The 23,938-nt window shown below is 33.7% G+C and overlaps 1 protein-coding gene across 2 annotated transcripts; it reads left to right on the top strand.

Moving 5' to 3' along the window:
- Positions 1-195: 195 nt before the first annotated feature.
- On the top strand, positions 196-16,617 carry mAChR-B (muscarinic acetylcholine receptor). 2 transcript variants are annotated; one of them, XM_090106202.1, is made up of 5 exons: positions 223-302; positions 3,375-3,504; positions 13,015-13,198; positions 14,528-15,567; positions 15,964-16,617. In XM_090106202.1, exons 1-5 carry the CDS (start codon positions 223-225, stop codon positions 16,615-16,617), a joined length of 2,088 nt encoding a protein of 695 aa, XP_089962328.1. The 2 variants fall into 2 exon arrangements, with proteins under 2 accessions (XP_089962327.1, XP_089962328.1); XM_090106201.1 differs by having other exon boundaries at positions 196-302; positions 3,375-3,507; positions 14,528-16,617.
- Positions 16,618-23,938: the final 7,321 nt, after the last annotated feature.

The raw sequence follows: 23,938 nt of genomic DNA, 5'->3' as shown, positions 1-23,938 counted from the left end.
CGAGGCTCTGAGCTCTGTGTGGACCCGCCTTATGCATGTTGCAATCCATTTTTAATATTGAAAGAATTTGGTGATATTTTAAAAATACATCGAATTCAATATATAGATTGAATATGTTTCGGTTTTTGTAGAAATGTTAAAACAAGCATTTTCAAAGCTACCATTTTCTCTAGATGCAGTAGTCGAACATTTGGGATGAATAGTGCCGGCGAAGGAACAATAATGAATGCTACAGAGACGAACCTTGATTTCAATAGATCGACGCCTATATTTACTATTGGGACCAACTTCATTACTCAGTGGTGAGTCTTGATGTTTATAGAGCTTCAGTTTTCTTATATTTTTCTTTCAAAAACACGGGATGATGAGGGATTTTTTGTGTTGTTTGGGATACGATAAAGCCTTTAAGATATTTCGATATTTTATAAGATATTTCGTGATGAACAAACCTAAAACGGGAGTAATACCTGAATTGAAATGATTAGTTTAGTCATAATTAATACCTTTATATGAATATATTTATCGTATCCAAAACAAATCAAAACTAAGTCACATAAAAACGTTTTGGATACAAAAACCCCAGTCATGCCAAGTTTTGTTTAACGTTTTTGTATTGGAAATGGAAATTGATTGAGTTACGATTGAATACTCTAATTATTAATTAAAATACCAATCTTATAGAGATTTTAGTTCAATTTAAAATGAAAATTTATTGAATTTAAGTAGTGCATCTACCTAAACACTGTATTTTATAGCCTGTTCAAAAAGAATAATTTAAAAAATTTCTTAATGTAACGATTCAAAAAATTTTGTTTCCAATATACATAAAATTCTCAAGGCTCAAGATCAATATTTACAATTGCACGCCTCATAAGCGAAGCGTTGAGGTGGGTACTACTGTCACTTCGCGCAAAACATCTGATTTTTCAAACTTAAAATGTCTTTATGTATCATACATTGCACTTGTAAGATAATACATACACACACATATTAAGAAAAAACACTATTTTTAACGTTCATGATATTTTTGATGTCATTTTTGTTATTTAAACTAGTTAAAAAACAGTTTAAAAAAGTTCTGTCTTGGACGTCCGTGTGTCTGTATGTGCGGATCCTTTTTCTTGTTAACACGATAGCGACCGAAATACTTTACTAATCGAGTCTTTTTTTTTCTCTTACGCTTGAGTATGCTCAGGAATAGAACCCTTTCATTTTTCAGGGTCTGATTCGATGTGGTTTAATTGTTATTAAATAAACAAAAATAATAATTAATAAATATTTATTAAAAAAAAATTATGAGGCGTGCACTTTTGGATTTTCCAAATTATTTTTTGTCTGCATTCGCTAGATCTGAGTATAAGTCGTAATCTATTTATCCCCTCAAAATAACCTAAAGTCCTGGCACAACATAGTTTGCCGCATCAGCTATACCGTCATTCAGGTCAAAAGTCATGTTCCAAAATAAATATCTACAAACATACAGAACATGTTCCAGAGATTCAATCTAAGAGTCAAAGGAAATAGTTGCGAGCGTCTACGCTCGATCCAAAGACATGTGCGCCAAAAAGCTATTGAACGTGAAATGTAAGCACCCTTACACTGTCCTGACGTGCATTCATTTTTGATGAACTAATTTCCTCGTGATGGGAGTTTATTTTCATGCAATTTTGAGCTGCATTTTTCTATACGGTCATGTCTGCGTATTGGGGAAGCTATGTTATAGAGAGTTTTATACAAATGTGATATTATGTAGAGTTTAAACTTGATAGTAATAACAATTTTGTTGGGTTTTTATGACGCACTAGCTGCCCCAGCAGAAGTTTGTTCTGGTCTTTTCTCGTGTTTTCTCTTCATAAGAATCTACCTTGTGCCTTTAACACGTTCGCTGCGGCACAGATATATCTGTACTTTCCATTACTGCGTTACGGGTCGTTTTAAACCTTGTCCTATACCAGAGATTGTGGCGGCACGAGGCATATTAAACCCCACCGCCCGTAGGAGACCAAAATCCTTTTTTTGGCGCCAAATAAGACAAAGTGTGCGGCTTTTGTCGTGATTATTATTAACAATGAGTTCATTAACCTAAATCTACCGCCGCCCGTGGTTAGATTAGTTAGTTTAGATTCTATGGGTAAAATAAAATGTGGGGTCTGATGTACCCCATACCGCACTGAACAATAGCAGTTTTTCTTATAATTTAGTGATGGGAAAAGAAATATCGATTTTATTTAATTGTATTTATTTATCAAACTTATGGATGTTTTTTATTAAAACAGGCCAAACCAGAATATTGTTTGCAACCAGTGCATTCTGTGAGAATTTCTTTTACTTTTTTGTCGGCCTTACGACTTGTTAAGAAGGTGCGGAGTTTTTCGTAACATCCTACACATCTCCTCTTCTTTGATCCCTTTAAGAGATGATGTGCCTTGTTTGTTGGCTTGTTGACTTAGGCAAGAGTTAAATTTTGATGAGCCATACACCGATTGCCGGGTATTTTGGATTTGCCGCTAGTTGATTCAATGAACAAACACACTAATAGTAATCATGATTATCAACCTATTTGTAGAAAGTTACTCAACATGTCACATTCACGTTTCTATTGACGATATTACTAGAGGTCCGCCCCGGCTTCGCCCGTGGTACATATTTCGCAATAAAAGGTAGCCTATGTCCTTTCTCGGGTATCAAAATATCTCCATACCACATTTCATGCAAATTGGTTCAATAGTTTAGGCGTGATTGAGTAACAGACAGACAGACAGAGTTACTTTCGCATTTATAATATTAAGTATGGATAACGAGTAGTTAGGATGTTTGAAAATTACCTGTATCCACATTCAGGTCCTTCTTTGTAAAAGCTTCAATAAGTTGTTCCACAAATAGTCTCGAATGCGTTGCACAACACTAACCGCGTGAAGCTAGCTTAAGGTGCGGTACGAGGTGCGCGGTGGTACGAGGTGTTCGCAACCTCGTTCCGCACTGTGTTAGAATTTTTATTTGTTCAGTGCGGCACGAGGTCTAAGAAACCCGGTATTAAGGTCGGTATACCATTGAACTAGGAATCAATAGCACATCTCAGATATATAGATATCACTTTCCTACACTGAACCAGATGGAAGTTATGCCTCCCGCACGACAGAGAAGATTAAGTTTTTTCCTACCGCTATAACGACGAGACACGGACAGGGTGTTTCAAGCCCTGTTTCGCAGCGAACGTGTTAAAAAACGTTAAAAAATAGCCAAATTATTGTACCTATTCACACTAACAAGATTGTAGTAATTTTACATATATAATTTTCGTAAGTGTCATTTTGAAGTTCTGAAAGTAACGCAAAATTTTTATTGTTTTGATCAGGCGTATTTTTCTTCATCAGGAAACTTCAAAAGTTCAAGCAGCGTCCATGTATATCCAGTTTCTCTGAATGCGAAGACTTCATCAGCAATGTTACTAACTTCACTGATGGCTACTACTTTAACTCTTCCATCGAAGATGCACCGAATCAAGTGGTGAGATATTTGTTTCATTTTTTGTTTATTATTATAATATGACAATAGTTAATTTCTGGCACAGCCATCTGGTTGATTCCGTTATTCATTGAATGACGACATTTAATTGAATTACTAAAGTACATCTCGTCAAATTGTTGAATGTAACGTTCAACGTCTTCACTGAATGTAATTTAACATAGTCTACGCGCTAGTCATTCAATCAAAAAGCAGATTCAACTAGATGATGGCGACATTTCAATATAGTAGTATCCGCGTGGTTCCACCCCAGACGAAACAGCGAGCAAATCAAGTAATTCTATAGCTATTACTACAGCTAGTTAATTAAAAACTTCATCCAAATCCGTACTGTGGCGTTTTTATGAAAGAGTTACAAACATACATACATCCACACAAACTAATGCACTCATAATATAAGTAGGATTACATGTTCAATATAGTATGGATATTTTGTACTATTGTATGCTTTTAACGTCTACCATAACGTTTGCAACATACATATACAAGCTCTTATCGAACGGCGCCTTCTAGTGGCGTGAGACGCTTACCAATGTTGCAATTTATCCTTTAACTATTAAAACTGAATTGAGAACCGTACAAAAGACGTACGTTTGGTATGTTATAACAGGATTTTTTAAAAATAAGAAACCAGAAAAAAGATTTTGATCTTGAGACCCTGAGAAAGAACTTATGCTATATTTTATCAAAACACCACGTGGGCGAAGCCGCGGGCGGAAGCTAGTAAAACATAATCCTCCTTCTTTCACAGTTGATTAAAAATAAAAAGAACATCATCATGGACGGTAATTTTTTGTAGTAAAAGAACATGAAATTCTAGAGATTAGACAGCGCTCTATTTTACGACAGGCCTTTTAATGGCGCATTAAAATGTTTTCTTAGCCCGCGATTATTCTGTGCGACCCTAAAGTGGAATTTTATTCAGCCCTTAATGTTAAGTGTTATTTAAACCCACGTAAGGTTTAACGACAGGTTTACGGTGTAAGAATCTGTATTAACCTCGAGAGGTTTACAATGTTTTAACAGCGATTACTGAATGATTAATTTCTTAGTGAATCAATAAATAAAAATAATTTCGTTCTATAAATTTTAGTTGACTTCCATCTCAGTAATAGGTACATAAATAATTTAGAAATAATGTGAGATTAGGTGCAATTTTTTTTTTTTTTTTTTTTTTTATCTTTTTTTATTGAGCTTAGTCGGAAGTCGATTATGTCGCTCCGTATGTCCTCAAAAACATGTAATTAGCTCTGATTTAAATACACATTACATAGCTTATATAGCTGTCTTGCATTGTCCGACATCGGGAATGCTAGACAGCTATTACAAAATCCAACCTTAGTTAAATAGTCATCTGGTAGGGCTCTTTTCCGTTCAGTTTGGTTCCGGACACACTCCATCAAGACATGATAAACATCCTCAACCACTCCACACTGTGCACAATTCATTGTATTCGATTTACGCATAAGATATTTAAACTGATTCAATGGAATGTGCCCGGAGCGAAGACGTAAAGCAATCACAATTTCGGGTCTTTTAAAATCACATTTACAGATCCAAGGACATCTTAAAGGTTCCGACTGCATGGTTCTATACCAGATACCCTTCTCTCTAGATCTACGATCAAAGTAATCTTTCCACAAATTCTGAATCGTTCCTTGTAGGTATGGTAGATACTCTGTAAAGAAAGGTATAATATTCAAAACCATGCCGTCAGAAGCACCTAATCTCGCTAATTCATCCGCCTTATCGTTGCCTATAATGTTCGTATGAGATGGAATCCACTGCAAAATGACTTCTCTTTTACTTAATTGAAAATTATAGATTATTTTCAAAGCCTCATAGGCTGCAGGGAGACCTCTTGCTGAAGAGGTGCATTGAGCCAAGTGGTATAAGGCACTCTTTGAATCAGTGTATATAACCGTTTTTTTAGTATTAAGAGAGTAGACATAGGACAGGGCTTCAACAATGGCGAGTAACTCTAGATGCATGGTTGAAATATTAACATTATCTATCACAGCTATTCTAAACTTCATAAACTCTAGAGTCTGCTCATCATAAAAGGCGGCACCAAGACCATAATTGTGTTTGGATGCATCCGTATACACCTTATAATAATTCGTATACCCCCCACTAATAAAATCATTACAAATGGTAGACAAAATATTTCTATCTATTTTATTTTTCGGTCTGCTTACAGATGGAATGTGAGTTTTAATAGCATCAACTAGATTAATATGATTTATCCAAGTATCCAGACTATATCGCCCTAAGACATCGCTAGAAAACATCACCTTATCCTTAAACAATGTATAAGATTCTATCAATAGTGGTTTATACTTCCTACGCCAAAGATTATTATTGTCTGAACATGCAATCGATAATTCGTTTAAAATATCCAATAGATTATCATTTCTAGATTTAATTTTTAATAAAGTTTTACCAGATAAATATTGACGCCGTATATGCAATGGTTGTAAACCAAGTTCACTTTCCATTACATGGATAGGTGTGCTTCTAATAAATCCTCCAATAATGCGCATAACTAAATTTTGAATTTTTTCCAACTTATACAGGTTGGATCTACAACCATCCCCATACAAGAAGCTAGCATAATCTAAGCGACTCCTTATCAGTGAAATGTATAATGTACGTAGATATTTTGGATGTACACCCCAGCTACTGCCTGCCAGAACTTTAAATAATTGAACAAATCTGGACACTTTACTGATAGTTTCATTAATGTGTTTATTCCATCTTAATGACTGATCAAGCCATAAGCCCAAATATTTAACTTCTTTAACCAGCGGCACGTTAAATTGATCAATATTAATAGAAATAGATTTCTTATTACACCCCTTACTAAACACACAAATCTTACTTTTATTTGGTGATATTTCCAGGTCTATATCATAAAACATTGAAATAACACTATTTAGAACACTCTGTAATTTGGACTTAGCAATATCTATATTTTTCTCCGTAATATAAAGTACAAAGTCATCGGCAAATTGGGACATATGAACACTATTGAGCACCTGACAAATACCTAATGTGTAAACGTTAAATAATAATGGGGATAATGAATCCCCTTGAGCTAAACCTTGGCTGGTTTTACGTTTTATAAAAGAATCATCCACTTTCACAACTAAATTCCTGGAATTAAGAAAATACCATAAGTAATTACATATTTTTGATCCCACCCCTATTTGATCTAATTTTTTTGTCAAAATTGCTAAATTTACATTATTATAGGCACTGTCAATATCCAAAAAACAACCAATCGTTACTTGATTTTTCGTAAAACCTAACTGAATTTGGGATGCAAGCTTAGAAAGACAGTCTAAGGTTGATCTGGACTTCCTGAAACCAATTGTATCATCTGAAAAACATCTCTTTTTTTCAAGAAACCACTCTATTCTATTATTTAAAATGGTATGAAATATTTTACACAAGCAAGATATAAGTGATATAGGGCGTAAAGCATTCAGATCATTCAGGTCTCTTCCAGGCTTAAGTATGGGTATTAATAGAATATCTTTCCATTGTTGAGGAGTAATACTGGAAGATAAAATTTTATTGTAAATATTAACTAAAATTTCTTTTCCCCTTTTTGGCAAATATTTTATCATAGAATATGACACTTCATCGTGACCTGGAGCAGTATCCTTAACCTTAATAGATTTTTCAAACTCATGTAAAGATATTTCTGCTTCAATTTTTTCATTAAAGGAAGAGAAATCTGGTTTATCTGGGCTAACAAAATAGGGGCACAATACATTTAAAAGATTTTCAGCTTTCTGTGAGTCAACATGGGTTATCTTGGCTGGAATACCTTTATACCATTTCATTCTATTCCACATATCACGTGCTGAACAAACGTCATCAAAAGAAGAACAAAATTTCTTCCAATGCTCGTTTTGTGCATTCCTGATGAGTTGTTGTGATATTCTTATTTCATTGTTTAAAACATCCAAGTTGCTTGGTGTCGGATTACGCCTAAATTTAGAAAGGGCTAGACGCCTAGAAGCAACTGCCTTCGATAGCTCCGGGCTCCAGTATGGTTTGGGAACGAATTTAGATTGTGGTTTAAAGCAAATTTTAGTAAACGGTATAAATTTATCTGCAGCTACATTGACTGTTTTTGTAAATAGATTATATAATTGTTGTACATCATAATCAATATTAAAATCAAAATTCAAAAATTCATTCCTCAAAAAATTTGTGTAACCCGGCCAATTAGCCAATTTAAAATTTCTACGCTTAATATTTTTAGGTACATATGATATGACGGCTTTTATTTTAATTATTAAATGATCACTTCCCATACATTCATTCGTTACATTCCAAGAAAAATTCAAATAAATATCATTCGAAACAAGTGTAACATCAGGTGAAGATTCTCGTAAAACATTCTCAACCAATTGAAATCTAGTAGCTCTTCCATCATTCAGAATACCTAAATTATTATCAATCAAAGAATCAAACAGTCTTACGCCCCTCATATCGGTCTTATTCGACCAAGCGGAATGATGCGCGTTGAAATCGCCCATTACGATAGACTTATAATTCATCCTAGCGAATAACAACTCCCAATCATTTTGTGAAATAGTAACATTACTCGGGCAGTATAAGGAATAAATATTTTCAACGATAGAACAGTTCTTAATTTTAACATGTATTATTTCTAAACCCAACGGAACATCAGTAATAGGTACCTGGTATGCATCTATTGACTTATGCGTTAAAATAGCTACGCCCCCATAAGATGAGTCCCTGTCCTGCCGAAACATATTATAGTTAGTCACTTTGCATAGGCTTCCAGGCTGTAGCCATGATTCACATAACGCTACAATATGTACATTTTCTTGAATTAACAATAACTCCAGGGACTTAAGCTTAGATCTTAAACTTCTAGAATTCCACTGAAATAGATTCAATGTTACATTGTTTGGTAAGCTATCCATTTTTAACAAACATATTGCAAATATTCTTAAATATTGATAAATCCGAAAAAAAGTCTACTACTACTAAAGTCAGCCACTCAATCACAGTCTTAATTACACACTTAATTTTATCAGATAAACTATTTCTTTGATTAAAAATTATCGTTTTAATTTTAGTAATAAGCTCTCTAAAAAGGCTTTTATCCTTTGATGTACCTTCACCGTCCTTATGATTTTTTGAATTATTAATGCTACACTCGTTTAAACTGTCAGACTCAAATTGATTCCAGTCGAAAACCTCCTTTTCTTCTTCTACTTCCTGTACATCCATAATATCAATATTTTTATAAGATGATTTTCCTTTTTTATTATTAATATTATGTTTCGGTGTTTGAAGAGCTTCCGCATAACTTTTATTTGACTTATTAGCGGACGACGCCACATACTCGTCATTTTTCAGATTAATTGTAACCGAATCATCCAGTTTGTCTTTATGCGTGTCGTCAATTTTTTTATAATCCACTCTATGGATAGGCGTAGGAGGGACATACATAGTTAAAGCCTTTCTATAAGTGACGTTAAATTCAGACATTAATTCTCTCACCCGCTTTTCTCTCGCGTAGGTAGGACATATTCTAGAGAACGCCGTATGACTTCCCCTGCAATTAGAACACTTGAAGATAGTAGTATCACAATTTTCATGATGATCTGCACACTTTGGGCATATTATTCTATTTGAAGGACAAAATTTTTTTGTATGTCCGAACCTCCAACAATGCGTACACTGAGTCACAGGAAATATATACGTATCCACTTTTACTCTCAACTCGTATATGTAAATAAAAGGCGGAAGCGTAGGGCCCTCAAACCCAATTCTAACACATTCACTGGGGATCCACTCATCACCAGACCTCCGGTTTAATCGCCTGATGTTAGCTATTTTAACCGGGCTATCTATTGATTTAAGTAGGTCTTCATCTGGTAAATCAGCGTCAATGTCCTTTACAACTCCATACGAAAACCCAACCTCCCACACTTTCGACGAGCTCCATCCCATCTCAACAAATGCTTCACAGCTCAAAAATTTTTCTGCACAAGTCTCCGTAGAGAAGGTAATTATAATTTTGTACGGATTCGTGTATTTTATTCGTAAAATACCATTAATGCAGTTATCTTTAAATATATTCGCTAATGCATACTGCTTGGGAAATTTCTCCTTGCACGTAACGCTAATTTGTATGTCCTCTAATGCTTTTTTTTTAATTTTTCTCGAAACTTGGGTCCATTCTTCCTCTTGTTCATTGTCTGATTCTCTTCCACGCTTTGTCGGTTGTAATAAAACCACATTCCTCTCGTCGTTCGATTGGTGTAAGTCCTCAATAGCAAACATATTATTCAACTCATAATTCTCATTACTAGGTAGGTCAACATTGCATTCTGTGCTCTCCGCCATGATTCATAAGGCGCATAATGCCACTCGCGCACAACGCGAATCTCGCGCACAACGCGAATCTCGCCCGAACGCGGTAATTAGTTATCACAGAAATACGTATAATACAATAGTACAATTCACACGTGCACTCAGAAAGAGATAAACGCTCGAACTGAGGTGCAATTTTATTCCTCATGCTCGTGTTTCTTTTTTTCATCAGGCTTTTTGCCTAGTGCCTATTATAACGTGATAATTTTATGTATCTATTTTCTACTTTTATTTGCACCTTTTATAATGCTTCGCTATACTCCTTCTAACTAAAGATAGAAGATAATGAAGATAGAAAGAAAGAAGAAGATAAAGATATCGAAGATATCGCTTCTTAGCGATAAGGCCGCCTATTTGTACCGCTCCAGTGTATATTATTTTTGTTTGATTTTATTTTGTTTTGTGTGTGCAAATAAAGTGTTTTTTTTCTGTTAGTAAAAAATCATTACATAAATACAAGACAGTAAATATGATAAGCAAAATATGCAAACAAAACGCAATAGCTTCAGAATAAATTATGTTTCTTAAAACTTTTCTATGAAATCTAATCTGTTTGTCAAATTCCTTATAATAAACACAAAAGTAATCAATCAGAGAACTGTTTACTTTGACTTAAAATCAATTAACATTAGACTGATTATATTTAACTTGGATAATGTATAGTCCATTTGAAATTAAAATAAATTATTGTCAACTCATTAACGATAACAGTAGGTAAATGTAGAATTAACTTATTAAAGACACACACAATCAAAGTCTTTTTTGAAGTGAAACTTCTTTATTGGGGTTGGAAAAAAATTTAGAGTAACGTTTTTTCGTTACGCGTGACATTTTTCCGTTACGCACCATCTTTTTCTTATCCCTACCACGCGTGATTCGACGTAGGTATTTCTGTAAAGTTGCATATAGTAAATTATTTTTTGATTTGACTTTCAATTCTTAGTGCAGGTCCACACTGCGAGCCTAGCGCGGTTGCGACGGCGGGCGCGAAATATCAAACGTATGAAACGCGCCTTTGCGTCCACATTGAAATGACTATGGCGGAAGCCTAGTGCGACGGTAATGAGCGAGCCAGCGCGCGTAGTTTTCAAACTCTCCTATCCGCGCGTTCTGGCCACACTACGGGCCTAGTCAGCGAGCGACCCAATGCGCGGACGGCGGGGGTATCAAACCAGTTCGGTCTTGTCGCTCGACTTCTTATATTATATCCTTTATTGTTTTTCGTAAAATAGCGGTAAATACTTAATTGTTGAAGTGAAACTTCTTTATTTATAAGTGCGATTCAATCTAAAACGCTTATATATACACCACAGTAATTTTGTAGGGTATAATCTCAATTCTTCATATAAGATTCACCCGTTATTCCTCTGTTTTATTTATTTCGTGTACAACTTCTATAATAATCTCATCTCAAAATCGGAATGTTAAGTAAAAATAGCAAATCGTCCAAAGTTTGCAACACCCGAAAAACGTCGAACCGCTACTTGAGCTCGCGCGTCGGTGTGGCCACCGCGAGCGCCCGCTCGTCGCGCCCGCCTAGGCCGCCGCCACCGCGCATTCAGTGTGGACGCACACTTACGTGTGTACACTAGTGTCTAGTACACGCATACATTTGTTTCTTAATTAACTTTAGCACGAACCTTTTGAAGTAAAGCTTATTTAGGCGCGTTGACAGTAAAATTTCAAGTCCGCGTCATGGCAATACCGTCACGACATGGAGTAAGGCGACGATTTTGGTATTTTTAAATCTTGCCAAAGAAGTCCTGACACGTGTGCCGATACGCTCTTTTCTTCCACAATTCACACAAAGTGAATGTTTCTTTAAACTTATACATTGGCACTTCGTTACATAAGTCATAGTCCATAGTATTTAAAAGCCAGTACGGTGATAGGCTTATGTGATAGGTAATCGATGCAGTTGATGTCACGGCCGAAGCAGTCACATAGTAGAAACTGCATAGTCATTTCGAATCGATTCGCTTCCACATTGAATGTCAACAGATGAACAGATTGAAATTGTAGAAGGTAAAAGCTGGACAATTGTGGATTGAGGTTCCAAAATATTGGCGCAACGGATGCTGCGAAATCCAATTAATTTGTTGTTTACTGCATCGCTATGGTAGTTGAGTAAATTATAACAAAAGTAGATGGTCCATATTGTCCTATCCATTGAATAATTTATATAACCACAGTTAATATAACACTATTAGTGTTAAATGTAACGAAATATTTGTATAGAAAGTTATTAAATTACTCTTATCTAACTAAGCAAATTAAACCATTTCAACTGTATAACAAATACAAAAACCTTTTTCAGGAATTGAGGTAACAAACATAATGTAAAAATGTTCACGACACCAAGTTTATTATAAACTTTATATTTGTAGAAAATAAGCTTTGAAAAAATATATTATGTAAAATTAACCTAAAAAAACATTTCAGCAAAGTGCTTCCTATCTTTAACGGTTTAATTGTAAATAGGTTCAATTATTTACAAGTAAACGAGGCCAAATCCTCTTAATAATAATTAAAACATCTCTCAAATCAGTATTTCGTAACGTTAAATATGATTTATTTCCGAGAACTGTATAATTAACGGAATTTATAGCGCCATCCATCATAATTCTCATACCTTGGAAGTTTAGATACAAATGTCTCACCTTAATTTAATAATGTGTATGTATGAGTTTACTCGCTTTCTGCATGCGCCTCGTTCAGACACGAAATAAACACTTTGAGTAATAATTTTATTACAATTTCTTAATTATAATACCTACTCAACCGCAAAACACAATTCTAATAGAAATTTGAAATTTATGATCACATTTTACCAAACATTTACTCTCTCTCTCACACACACACACACACACATTTATCTACACCGTCATATATCTAGCGATAATAACTTCCAATAACTATCATAAAAAGGCACACGTGTTCTGAAAACTGTTTATTTACCGCGAACTATCTTCTTTGACACAGAATTTTCCTAGCTAGGAAGACAGAACCGCACTCTAAATTGTACAGTATTCATTTGAACTCAATAAAGTTTTTTTTTAACAGCAACCCGTTCTCCCGCCATTTCCCATGTGGCTGGCGTCAATCATAGCCGCATGCTTGATCCTGGTAATCCTTCTGACTGTCAGCGGGAATGTTCTGGTACTCCTTGCGTTTCTTGTGGACAGAACTATTCGTCAACCGAGCAACTATTTCATCGCGTCCCTGGCTGCTACCGATTTATTGATTGGTAAGTGTTTGGTTAAAATGTTAAGGAAATTTAGATATAGGTGGTGTTTTGAAATGTATTGGACAAGTAGATGATGTAGAACTAGATGTTCTAACAGAAAACTGTCTGGCGGTCTGTCTCGGACTGGCGGTCATATGCATAATAAGTATAGTGGAGTTTGATCATTATGCTATTTTCTTAATTTATCAAGTGTATTCTAGTTTTATCAGTTCCAGAAATTCGTAATTATCATTATGCCCGTCGTCAATTACAAATTTTATAAAGTTGTTCAAAAGAATTGTAGGCCTGCCAAATCCAAATTAAACACCTCCTTTGGGATGAGAAACCGAAATTACAACAACCAAAAGGGAATTTTTCCTACAAAAGATTATTAGCATTCGCCTTCTGAAATTCTAAACTACAATAAATAGGGAACTAATATTTTCCAATTAACTTCTGGCTTGCTATTGGTAAAGAAATCAATAGATGAATAGACTAGAAAAATTATCTGACTCATGCTATAAGAACTTTAATGTACCCACAGAGCCACAAAGATGATTTTTCACGCTGCAATAACGCTGTTACGTCTCCGTATTTTTAGATCTGGGTCATGACGGTTATCGTTCAATGTTTGATGAATACCCGCATGAAATGGCGACCGATGTTACATCGTTTCGAATACCCGGTACTTTGAATATAAACCTTAACCAAGTGGTCCAGTTAGTTGTATGTTAACCGCAATTGTGTTTGCTCGCGGTACATTTAAAGTTTTGATGTATATGAATATTTAACTTTGTACGGCGTTTTATCTACAAATAAGTTTAGGAACGCTAAGTAACTTTGTTATACTAGTTATGTTTATTTCTGTTAATGATATTTGTGCTAAATACCGACAAGTTCTTTAAAAAATAATCCATATTACTTATGCTAATATTTTCAGCAATGTTTAAAGTTATGATAATATTATCTCAATGTGTTATCAAACGGTTTATTTAAAAAAAATTGCAATAGTAGATTTAATTATATTATATGTATGTATTAAACAAAATAATGAAGCCCTTGTACTTAAAATTGTAACTATAACGATTATTGAAAGCTACATTTAGATTATCTCGTTTATTGACATTCAGGAGATTAAACTAAATGTAATTAAATAAATGTGTTAAATTGCTAGCAATTAAATCAGGCATTACCACCGCTGGCCGCAGATAGAGGACAATTGATGAACCTCCTGAAATTTTAATCACGAGACTGAATCCAAATAGACTCTATTCATTGAATTTAATTATCACTTAAATGACTTCCAACTCATTTAATTTTTAATTTCAAATGCGTTTCCCTTGTCCCCAGGTACTTTATCGATGCCGTTTTATACAGACTACGTTTTGAAAGGGTACTGGCATTTAGGACCATTATTGTGTGACCTTTGGTTATCCGTCGATTACACCGTTTGCCTTGTGTCACAATACACAGTTCTTTTGATAACGGTCGATAGATTCTGCAGTGTTAAAATAGCGGCACGATACAGAGCATGGCGAACAAAAAATCGAGTTATATGGATGGTCACAGTTACTTGGATAGTGCCAGCATTGCTATTTTTCACTACAATTTTTGGATGGGAACATTTTGTAGGTTATAGAGATCTGCAAGAAGGAGAATGTGCTGTACAATTTCTAAAAGACCCTGTATTCAACACAGCTTTAATTATTGCATATTATTGGACTACACTTGTAGTATTAATAGTACTCTATGCTGGTATTTTTAAAACTGCGTATGACATGCAAAAGAAAAGTGAAGCAAAGCAAAGGAAAATGCAATCGATGGTGGCGCTCAGTGCAGGTGTAATGACAGGCATGGCTGGCAGAGCAGCGGGCATGGCAACACTATCCAAAGCTACGGTATCAAGTGAAGATCAAATCAAGGTATCGGAAACTATCCGTAAAGATTCAACACCAAAAGGGTCTTTAGCTGCACCTCTATTGAATTTAGGTGGTTCTTCGGATTCTAATTCCAGTCAAAAATCTTCCGCTCATAAGAGTAGCGCTACAGCAACAGGTACTACAACAACAGAATCAGAGGCAGACAAGAAAGAGGAAAATGTCGAGCCCGAAAGATCAAGCAGCCCAGCTTTTGATTCAGATGACGAAAGCACTACTCAGACTAACTTAAAGAAACGCTCTTCCGTTGCCAATTTGGTGATGCAAACTAGTACAATGCAATTACTTAGTAATATGCGTCTAAATGGTGGTATGCTCTTGAAACCTGAAACAAAACCATCCCAGCCAATTAAGTATGAAATTGAAAAACAAAAATCTACACTGTCTCAAATATCAGAGAAAAGTATACTCGACATAGAGAATGTTCAATCTCAAAATGGACAAACACCTGCCGTAAGTGTGCCTCTTTCATCCACTAGCAACATGTCGCCTTCATCATCAGGAATAGCTACACCATTAGAGAGAGAAGTATCAACTACAATCGCTCAAAGAATCATTCCCCCTCCATCAGAGTTTCGCTGCAGTCCCACGGTCTCTGAAAGTCCACCATCTCATTCGGAATCATATAGACCTAAGTTCCCTAAACCAGTTAAATGTGATGGAAGTGGGTTCGATATTCTAATAGGTCTTGATGGTGCTGATTTACGATATATGGATGAATGCTCAGTTATTGTTCCCACACCACAAAATGAAAGTCCACCATCTTCTATCACATTTCCAACTGCTACTGAACCATCATCTCCACCCACATTAAATTCTGGTAATATAACAAATACTTCCTTATTGCAGGCTGCTCTTATACGAGCAACAGCTGAAGCACAAGTAACACAACCCAAACCAAATGTAGCACTTCCACAACCACAACCCGTTAAAGTTAATACAGAGGTAAGTTTAACAACCGGCGAACGTCCAAAACCTATCATCACCCTTGTGACGACTTCTTCAAATAATAACGAGACACAGACATCAAAACCGACTGAAAACAAAACTGCTTCAATCAGACTTAATACAGGTTTAAGTCCAGGAATTGAAAATAGTGATATATCAAGTCCAGCAGTAAGCGGGCCATGTCGAGGTGATTCAAGAAAAGAGCTTGTTAAAAGTATAGGAAAAAAATTCAAAGTACGGCGATCAAAACGCGATGGACTATTTCCTGGTATAGGAAGACAAAAGTCTAAATCAGAAAATAGAGCTAGGAAAGCGTTCAGAACCATATCTTTTATTTTAGGCGCGTTTGTTGTTTGTTGGACACCATATCACATATTAGCTTTAGTTGAAGGTTTTTGTCGAAACCCACCTTGCATAAACCAACACTTGTATATGTTTTCCTACTTCCTATGTTATGCAAACAGTCCAATAAATCCTTTTTGCTACGCGCTAGCAAACCAACAATTTAAAAAGACTTTCATGAGACTTTTAAAGGGCGATTTTCATGTCACTTAAGCTGATATGGCTAACGCACACATTAAAATAGGTGTAACAAGATCTTCTATTCTAGGACAATATTATGGTAATAAGGTAGTTAACGCTTTTGATGTATAGAAATTGTGTATACGTAATATAAACGTATTTTTTTAAGTCTAGTTTAATGTACGAGAATACTTCTTTGTAGCTTTAATAATTGTAAATAATAACTGTACTATATTTATAATTGTTACATGTACTTATGTATAATTAATTGTTCGAAACAGACAATAACACTTGTACATATGTTAAAGATAAAAGTCTCTTTATATCTTTAAGGCTACGCTATGAAAACTAGCAATATTTTCAGTATTTTAATGACTTAAGTGTTAACATAATTAGTTGCAGTCCAGTTTTTACAAACTGGTAAAACAATTTTTAATTTCGTTAGAATAGTCCTTAAAATGCTCATTTATATGAAACGCTTTAAAGCTCTTAGCATTGAGCCCAGCTAAAGTTTTTTAGCGTTTAATATTGTCAATTACCTATTTTGTAATTATGTAGTTAAATATAATTTGTAAGTGTTTGTACATTAAGAAAATAGTATTTATGTTAAATCAAATCTTATATATAAAAATGAATCGCAAAATGTGTTGGTAAGCGCATAACTCGAGAACGGCTGAACCGATTTCGATAATTCTTTTTTTATTATATTCCTTGAAGTACGAGGATGGTTTTTATGTAGAGAAAACGTAAATATGTACCACGGGCGAAGCCGGGGCGGACCGCTAGTCTTATATATAAAAATGAATCGCAAAATGTGTTGGTAAGCGCATAATTCGAGAACGGCTGAACCGATTTCGATAATTCTTTTTTTATTATATTCCTTGAAGTACGAGGATGGTTATTATGTAGAGAAAACGTAAATATGTACCACGGGCGAAGCCGGGGCGGACCGCTAGTTTTTAATATAAATTACAACTAAGTTAGAGAATCTATGATGTTATTTGAATTGTCCGTTTTTAGCGTATGTCAACATTATGTTCAGCCTTTGTTATAATCAGATAGTAGACTGAAGTACCACGTTTGCAGTTATGCGTAATGCACGTATTTGTACCACAATTCAGTCTGACGGCCTCCTAACTTGTTATATGGAGCTTTTAACAATATAGACACAGAATACTGAATATATACTCGAAGAACTAGTAATTTTCACTAGACTAAGTTGTCTTAAAAAATTGTATACTTTTTCAGCAATATTCTATGTTAGGTTTGCTTTATTACCACAAAAAGTATCAAGTCTTATTCAGTCCGTAGATTTATGAAACTTCTTAGTCGCAGTCCTTTGTTGTTAGTGAAATTTTATATTCAAGAATGTCTCTCACAATATTATCAAATGGTTATTGAAAATTTTTAGTTTGAGCATTTTTGGTTTGAGTATAATTTCTCAATTTTCTTATGAACATGATAGTTATGCTTAAACTTTTTAATTTATTACGCTGTTATACTTATAACATCATTATTCAGGCGTAGTACGAATCAAACTACCACTTTTATAAGTATCTGTTTAAAAATACAAAAATGAAAGACAAAAGTGAAATATAATTAGATACAATAGTTGAATAGGTTTAAATGTAACTTTGTAAAGTCTCGAATAAAGATATTATTGTATATTATGTTATTTAAAATTACCTACTCACGCACACTAATAATAGTAATAAGGTTTAGTGAACAATGTAGGTACAGTGATGATTGAAATGTAATATAAAAGCTCTTTTAATAAAGATAAAGTTTTATCGCTGGAACGTGTGGTTTGTTATATGGAAGAGTTTAGACGTATGTTACGAAATCTACAAAACCTCGACATATTGTACGAAATTACACACTTTATTTGAAGTAGGTATACAAAATTTCCGATTATTCTCGTATTTCTAATTTTGAAGTGAAAACTTCTTTAGCGGCGTGGAGCACTTTTTCTGTAATGGGTATAAAACCTTAAACTCGCGTCAGGACACGTGACCTTCGAAAAAGCGTAAGACGGATACCATTCCAAAATATCAAACATGCTCAACGTTAATAATCAAGTTTTCACATCTGCCGGCACTCCCGGAGTGCAACCCATCTTTTTTATTTTATTATGCTACTTCAATAATACCTGTAATATGTTTATCTGCTTCAAACAGGGGGCATTTTATTTATGAAGCCCTTCTTTATATATAAAGCTTTCATAAAACGTTTCTTATACTATATTAACATATACCCTGAAATATCAAAAATAATTAATATACACTTATTAAATTATCTATATCTAGCCATTATGGTTTCGATCCCTATTACGGGTATATATTCTGTGATGAATATTTGTGTGAAGTGTCGAATCTGAGTGTTCGTAAGTTATGGGGGGGTTAGCGGTATGTCTCAGAGCAGTACTTATTCCAGTGTGAGAAAGTGACAGCGCTAGCCGACACGTCTAGCTCCGTCACTTTCCCACACTGCACTGGAATAAATACTGCTATAAGACATGGATAACCCCCTGTATTATACCCCCTATATTTAAGTATGTTTATCAATTGTTAGTTGTAATTTAGTTAAAATTTAGATACGACGTATACATAGGTATACGTCGTATCTTTAGAAAAGATATAGAATAAAGAAAATATGAAACTCTCCAGTAAATTCGTGATAATAAATATTTTATGATACTATCGACATTACCACATTATGTGTTCTTATATTTTTAACATAATTTTTAGGTGATTTTCAAATTTAATGAAGTGTTGACAGCATTTCATACTTTTTTATTACTAGTAGTTTCAACTTTATTTTGTAATAGAATTTTGCCTCTAACTTTCTTGGTTGCTTTTAATTTAATTAATAATATTTAAGTGGATATTTCCCAACTTGTCAAAGAAATTTGTATTAAATTTGTCAGTGATAATATAGATAAAAACAGCTTAAATTAAGTGTCGTTTTAGAATTTTTCCTCATTGCTATTAAATAAACTGAGCTATATATTAGTTACCAATGTAAAAGTTGTAAAAATTCAAATTGTCAATGTTATAAATTGTTCTTATGAAAATATTGTAATAAAATAGATGAATAAATGGTTAGCGGATGCATAAATAATTGTTTTGTGTATATCGATGAAATAAATAAATTAATTGTATGCTTTGTCTTATTTATTCTTATTTTATAAAACATATAAATAATTACACACATACATAATACATACACGATAATACATATACGAATTTTACTACACTAATATAATTAACTCGGTGATGGTAATTCAAATTATCTTCATGCCGTTAAAAAAATCACAATATTTTCCTTAGGCAGTTTTCTACATAATGAACTTAAATTTTAGGATTACACAAAGTGATTAATTATTAATACTTTTAAATCCCATTCCTATAACGATGATAGCATAATAGGTAGTATAGGTACTTATCTAGTTATTTTAACTGTTTTTGTTCTTAAAGATTATGCTTTTATCATAAAAGCCATCAGCCACAGTCCAGCAACACTCTATTACGTTTTATATCTTCAAAAACATAAATAAAAACACATATTCTTATAGTAACATTGCGATTTATTAAGATCCTGCTAAATTCACACATGAGTCTGTCTTTTTATGTTCAACAAAGCGTGGAAAGGCGTGTTTCGATTCGCAAATGGGATACGGGATGAAGATGGGGATTGAATAGCATTAGAGGATAAGGAGTTGGGAATATGTATCTGTCAAACATTGTCATTCAACGTACAAGTTAAGAGTCTTTTTTCCATCTTACTAATAGAAAGCTATTTAAAATGATAAAAATATAGGTATGTAGATTTTACGAGTTATTATTTTAAACGATGAAAAGATTGGTAGATTAGCTGTGGTGCGGTTTTAAAAACCGTTATCATGAAGTTTAATTTGAAGAAATGATTTTAATCTAGTCTTAATATATCTTTAATCGCCTTGCTCTCATTTAAACAACCTGCCTGAATGAAACCTTAAAATTTTGGCTTCATGATTCTATAGCATTTTGTATTGAACTCACTTATGATATTTTTATTCTATGCTTGTACTACTTATAATAATAACACTTCTATTATTACAATACGTGTTAATAAAACCTAGAAAAGATTTCCAAAACTGATAAATCATTTCCAATTCATAAATCCATAAATCTTTTTCCACAGCTGCGAAACTAAGAAAGGTTCCCAAATAAATGGGCTGTACGAAATCGGCATGTTTAGTGGCCATCTGACATGCGTAATTAGAAGGAACAAATTGTACATTAACGGTTTATCACAGTACTTAGTAGCTCTGGTGTAAGATAAGTAGAAGAATAATCGGTGGTGATTGTGTTTTTCTATTGTTTCCGTGTTCATTTAATGTGATATGCATTTGAAATTGAAAAAAGGGGAATATTACTTCATTTATCTATAAGTAGATATTTTTCTGTAACTTCCCTAGTCACTCTATACTGTATAATTTAACTCGTATAATTCGTTTAGGAATACGAATTCATAATAATAAATAATAATATGAATAATTCATCTTTGCGAAGAAAATTGATACACCAATTTGATTTAGAAAAGCACTCAGAAATTATTTTCCCGGAAAGTTAAAAATAAAACTAAGTTAATGCGATGTGGTAAAAGGTATCAAGCAATATTAAATTTAATTATTATGTTGAAATTGTAATCAAAATATACCACAGTATCTGGTCAATTAAACTCGGTGAGATTCTATTACCAATATCTAATATTGAGTATCCGTTAGCTACAGGTGTTCAGTTTAATTCTTAGCCTTAAATTAATGATAATTAATCTTTAGTATTCATGAATATGAAAAGGTTCAATGGAATTACATTTTTAGGTATATTTAAAGCTATTAAAGTGAATAAATGGCCATGCGTACCACCAGTTTCTATCGACATGTTACTTATCGTTTATAAGAATTCTTACGGAGGTAAGTAATGTCTACTGAAATGGATACCCTAAATTGAAAGAAAGTATAGCTCTAGGGAATACATATAAAATAATACACTGTATATCTGTTTATAACAGACCCAATCCGGGTCGTACCCCACACAGGTTTTCTCAAGCAGTGCAGAAAACAATAGCAAAGAGCACACAATACAAGAAAATAAATTGCACTCTATTTAGATTAAATAAACATTTTCCATTTTCACTTTCATTGCAAGACCAGTATAGCACTATTGTAAAAAGTTATATCTACTCTGTGGCTAAAAATTTCGCTAAGAATGCAACTACGCAGCGCGTAAAAGCCCCAATTTTAATTAAAACATGCTTGTCTTCAAATCAAGCATTGTCAGTCTATAAACTCCGGTTTTATCAAATAATAGCACAATACGAATGCAAATTCAACAGAATCCCAAGAATTTTGCTGAATTGCTTATAAATGGAAATCTATATGAAAACAACGTAAGGTCCGTGATATTATTTCCACTAGCTTCAGATACGGCTTGTCATGAACGGCGAACAATTGAGTTGGGCTAGGGTCTAAGACATAAGCGACTGTGGTATGATAATATCAGACTTACAAATTTAAGGCGATTTAAACACAACTTTCAAGTTATATGAATTGTAGTCTCTTGTGTGTGTGTGTTTCAATTATAATTTTAAATGTTGTACCTAGTATGTAATTAAATGAAATCGTACTCCTAATGTGTTATACTATACCTACGCATGTGTCCAGCAGTGGATGTCCTTCGGCTGAGATGACGACGGATGTATTGCTAAAATTGGCACAATTAAGTATGTGTACATTATTTTGTTATAGTGTAATAATTTTTGATATATTAAACAAGTGATCTTTGAAATGATAAAACAAAATAAAATGGCTATAAATAGTTGATTCAATAGTTATAATCCATCTAAACTTGTTGAAAGAAAAAATGAACACACTACATAAAATAAACGACAAAAATAATACTTTTCCACACCAATCGCTCGTGACTTACAAGCAAATAAACAATGTCCCTTGTCAGGCCATACAATACGATGATGGGTGTCCCTATTGTAGACTTCTGTTTAATTTGTTTAGCTAACGTCAGATAACTTGAAGTCAAAGTTCCTGTTCCACATTGTGGTGTGGGTAATGGACCCGAATTCATGCGTGAATATTATATACTTAACATATAAGGTTTTATGAAGAACTAGCTTTCCGCCCTCGGCTTCACCCGCGTTATCAAAGAAAAACCCGTTCCTTTTTTCTGATGTGTTCTCGGATTTTTGGGATAAAACCTATCCTATGTCCTTTCTCGGGTATCAAAATATCTCTATACCAAATTTCATGTAAATTGGTTAAGTAGTTAAGGCGTGATTGAGTAACAGACAGACAGACAGAGTTACTTTCGCATTTATAATATTAGTATGGATGTTTGAAATGAGGTTTAATAAAGATAACGAATAATTAAGAGAAAAGTTGAAAGTTGCTTATAAATAAAATATTATTTTTATTCAATAAATTTTTGGAAATTGATAGGCAAATAAGCTTTGTGCTTAAACAACACCTTGTCGACATGTTTTATGGTTTGTACAATCTCATAATTATCATAGTTGATAAACGAAAAATTCTACGTAACAATCTCTGATTAAATCACAATTTTATACAATCCGTAGCGATAGCGTAGCCGTAGCTATCTTTTATTATAATGGCTATACTATTTTTCTAAAAAAAGCCATACTTAAGCGTAGACGATTAATTTATAAAGCCTACGAACATGCAATCCAATCGCTTGATACAACAAACTTACTGCTACGTGTATTACGTGTATTACTAAATTCGACCATATGCCCTTGTAATACGTGTCACATTGAATGTTTATATCGCATCTGTTCTACTTACCAAAGCTTCGAAAGTTTCAACTTTAGGATTTTAGTCCTTATCACTTAGGAGTTAGATATGATATTGGTTGCGTTTACATGATTGTAATTAAAGCAGGCTATTGTAATTAGCGCATAGTTCACATTCTGTTGTGGGTAATGCAGCTCGGTGTTATTTGCGTAATTTGTCAATATGTATTCTGATACGATATGGTGTTCAAATTGCGTATCATTGATTTTTTGATATTTATCCATTTCATATCGATACATGAAAGGCAATATTTTTAATGGTACATATTATAATTTATAAGTCTATCTGTATACAATTACTTTTGTTTCGTTATAATGCGTTTCTATTTCAAATACGGAATAATAAAATCGTTCATATTATAAAATCCTGAGATCCCTAAGTTACTTTCAACATTACGACGCGACGTTAAAAATACATGCAGTCGTAATATTCAGAACAAATTAAATTATAGATTTACACTCCAGATTTACACATGAAAGTTAGAGG

The sequence above is a fragment of the Colias eurytheme genome, chromosome 10 (assembly GCF_061535395.1).
Source record: "Colias eurytheme isolate Ceu_HAF_F1 chromosome 10, ilColEury1 Martin Lab GWU primary, whole genome shotgun sequence".
Taxonomy (NCBI): domain Eukaryota; kingdom Metazoa; phylum Arthropoda; class Insecta; order Lepidoptera; family Pieridae; genus Colias; species Colias eurytheme.
The sequence above is the reverse complement of the archived record's forward strand: the minus strand, read 5'-3'. Positions and strand labels throughout refer to the sequence as shown.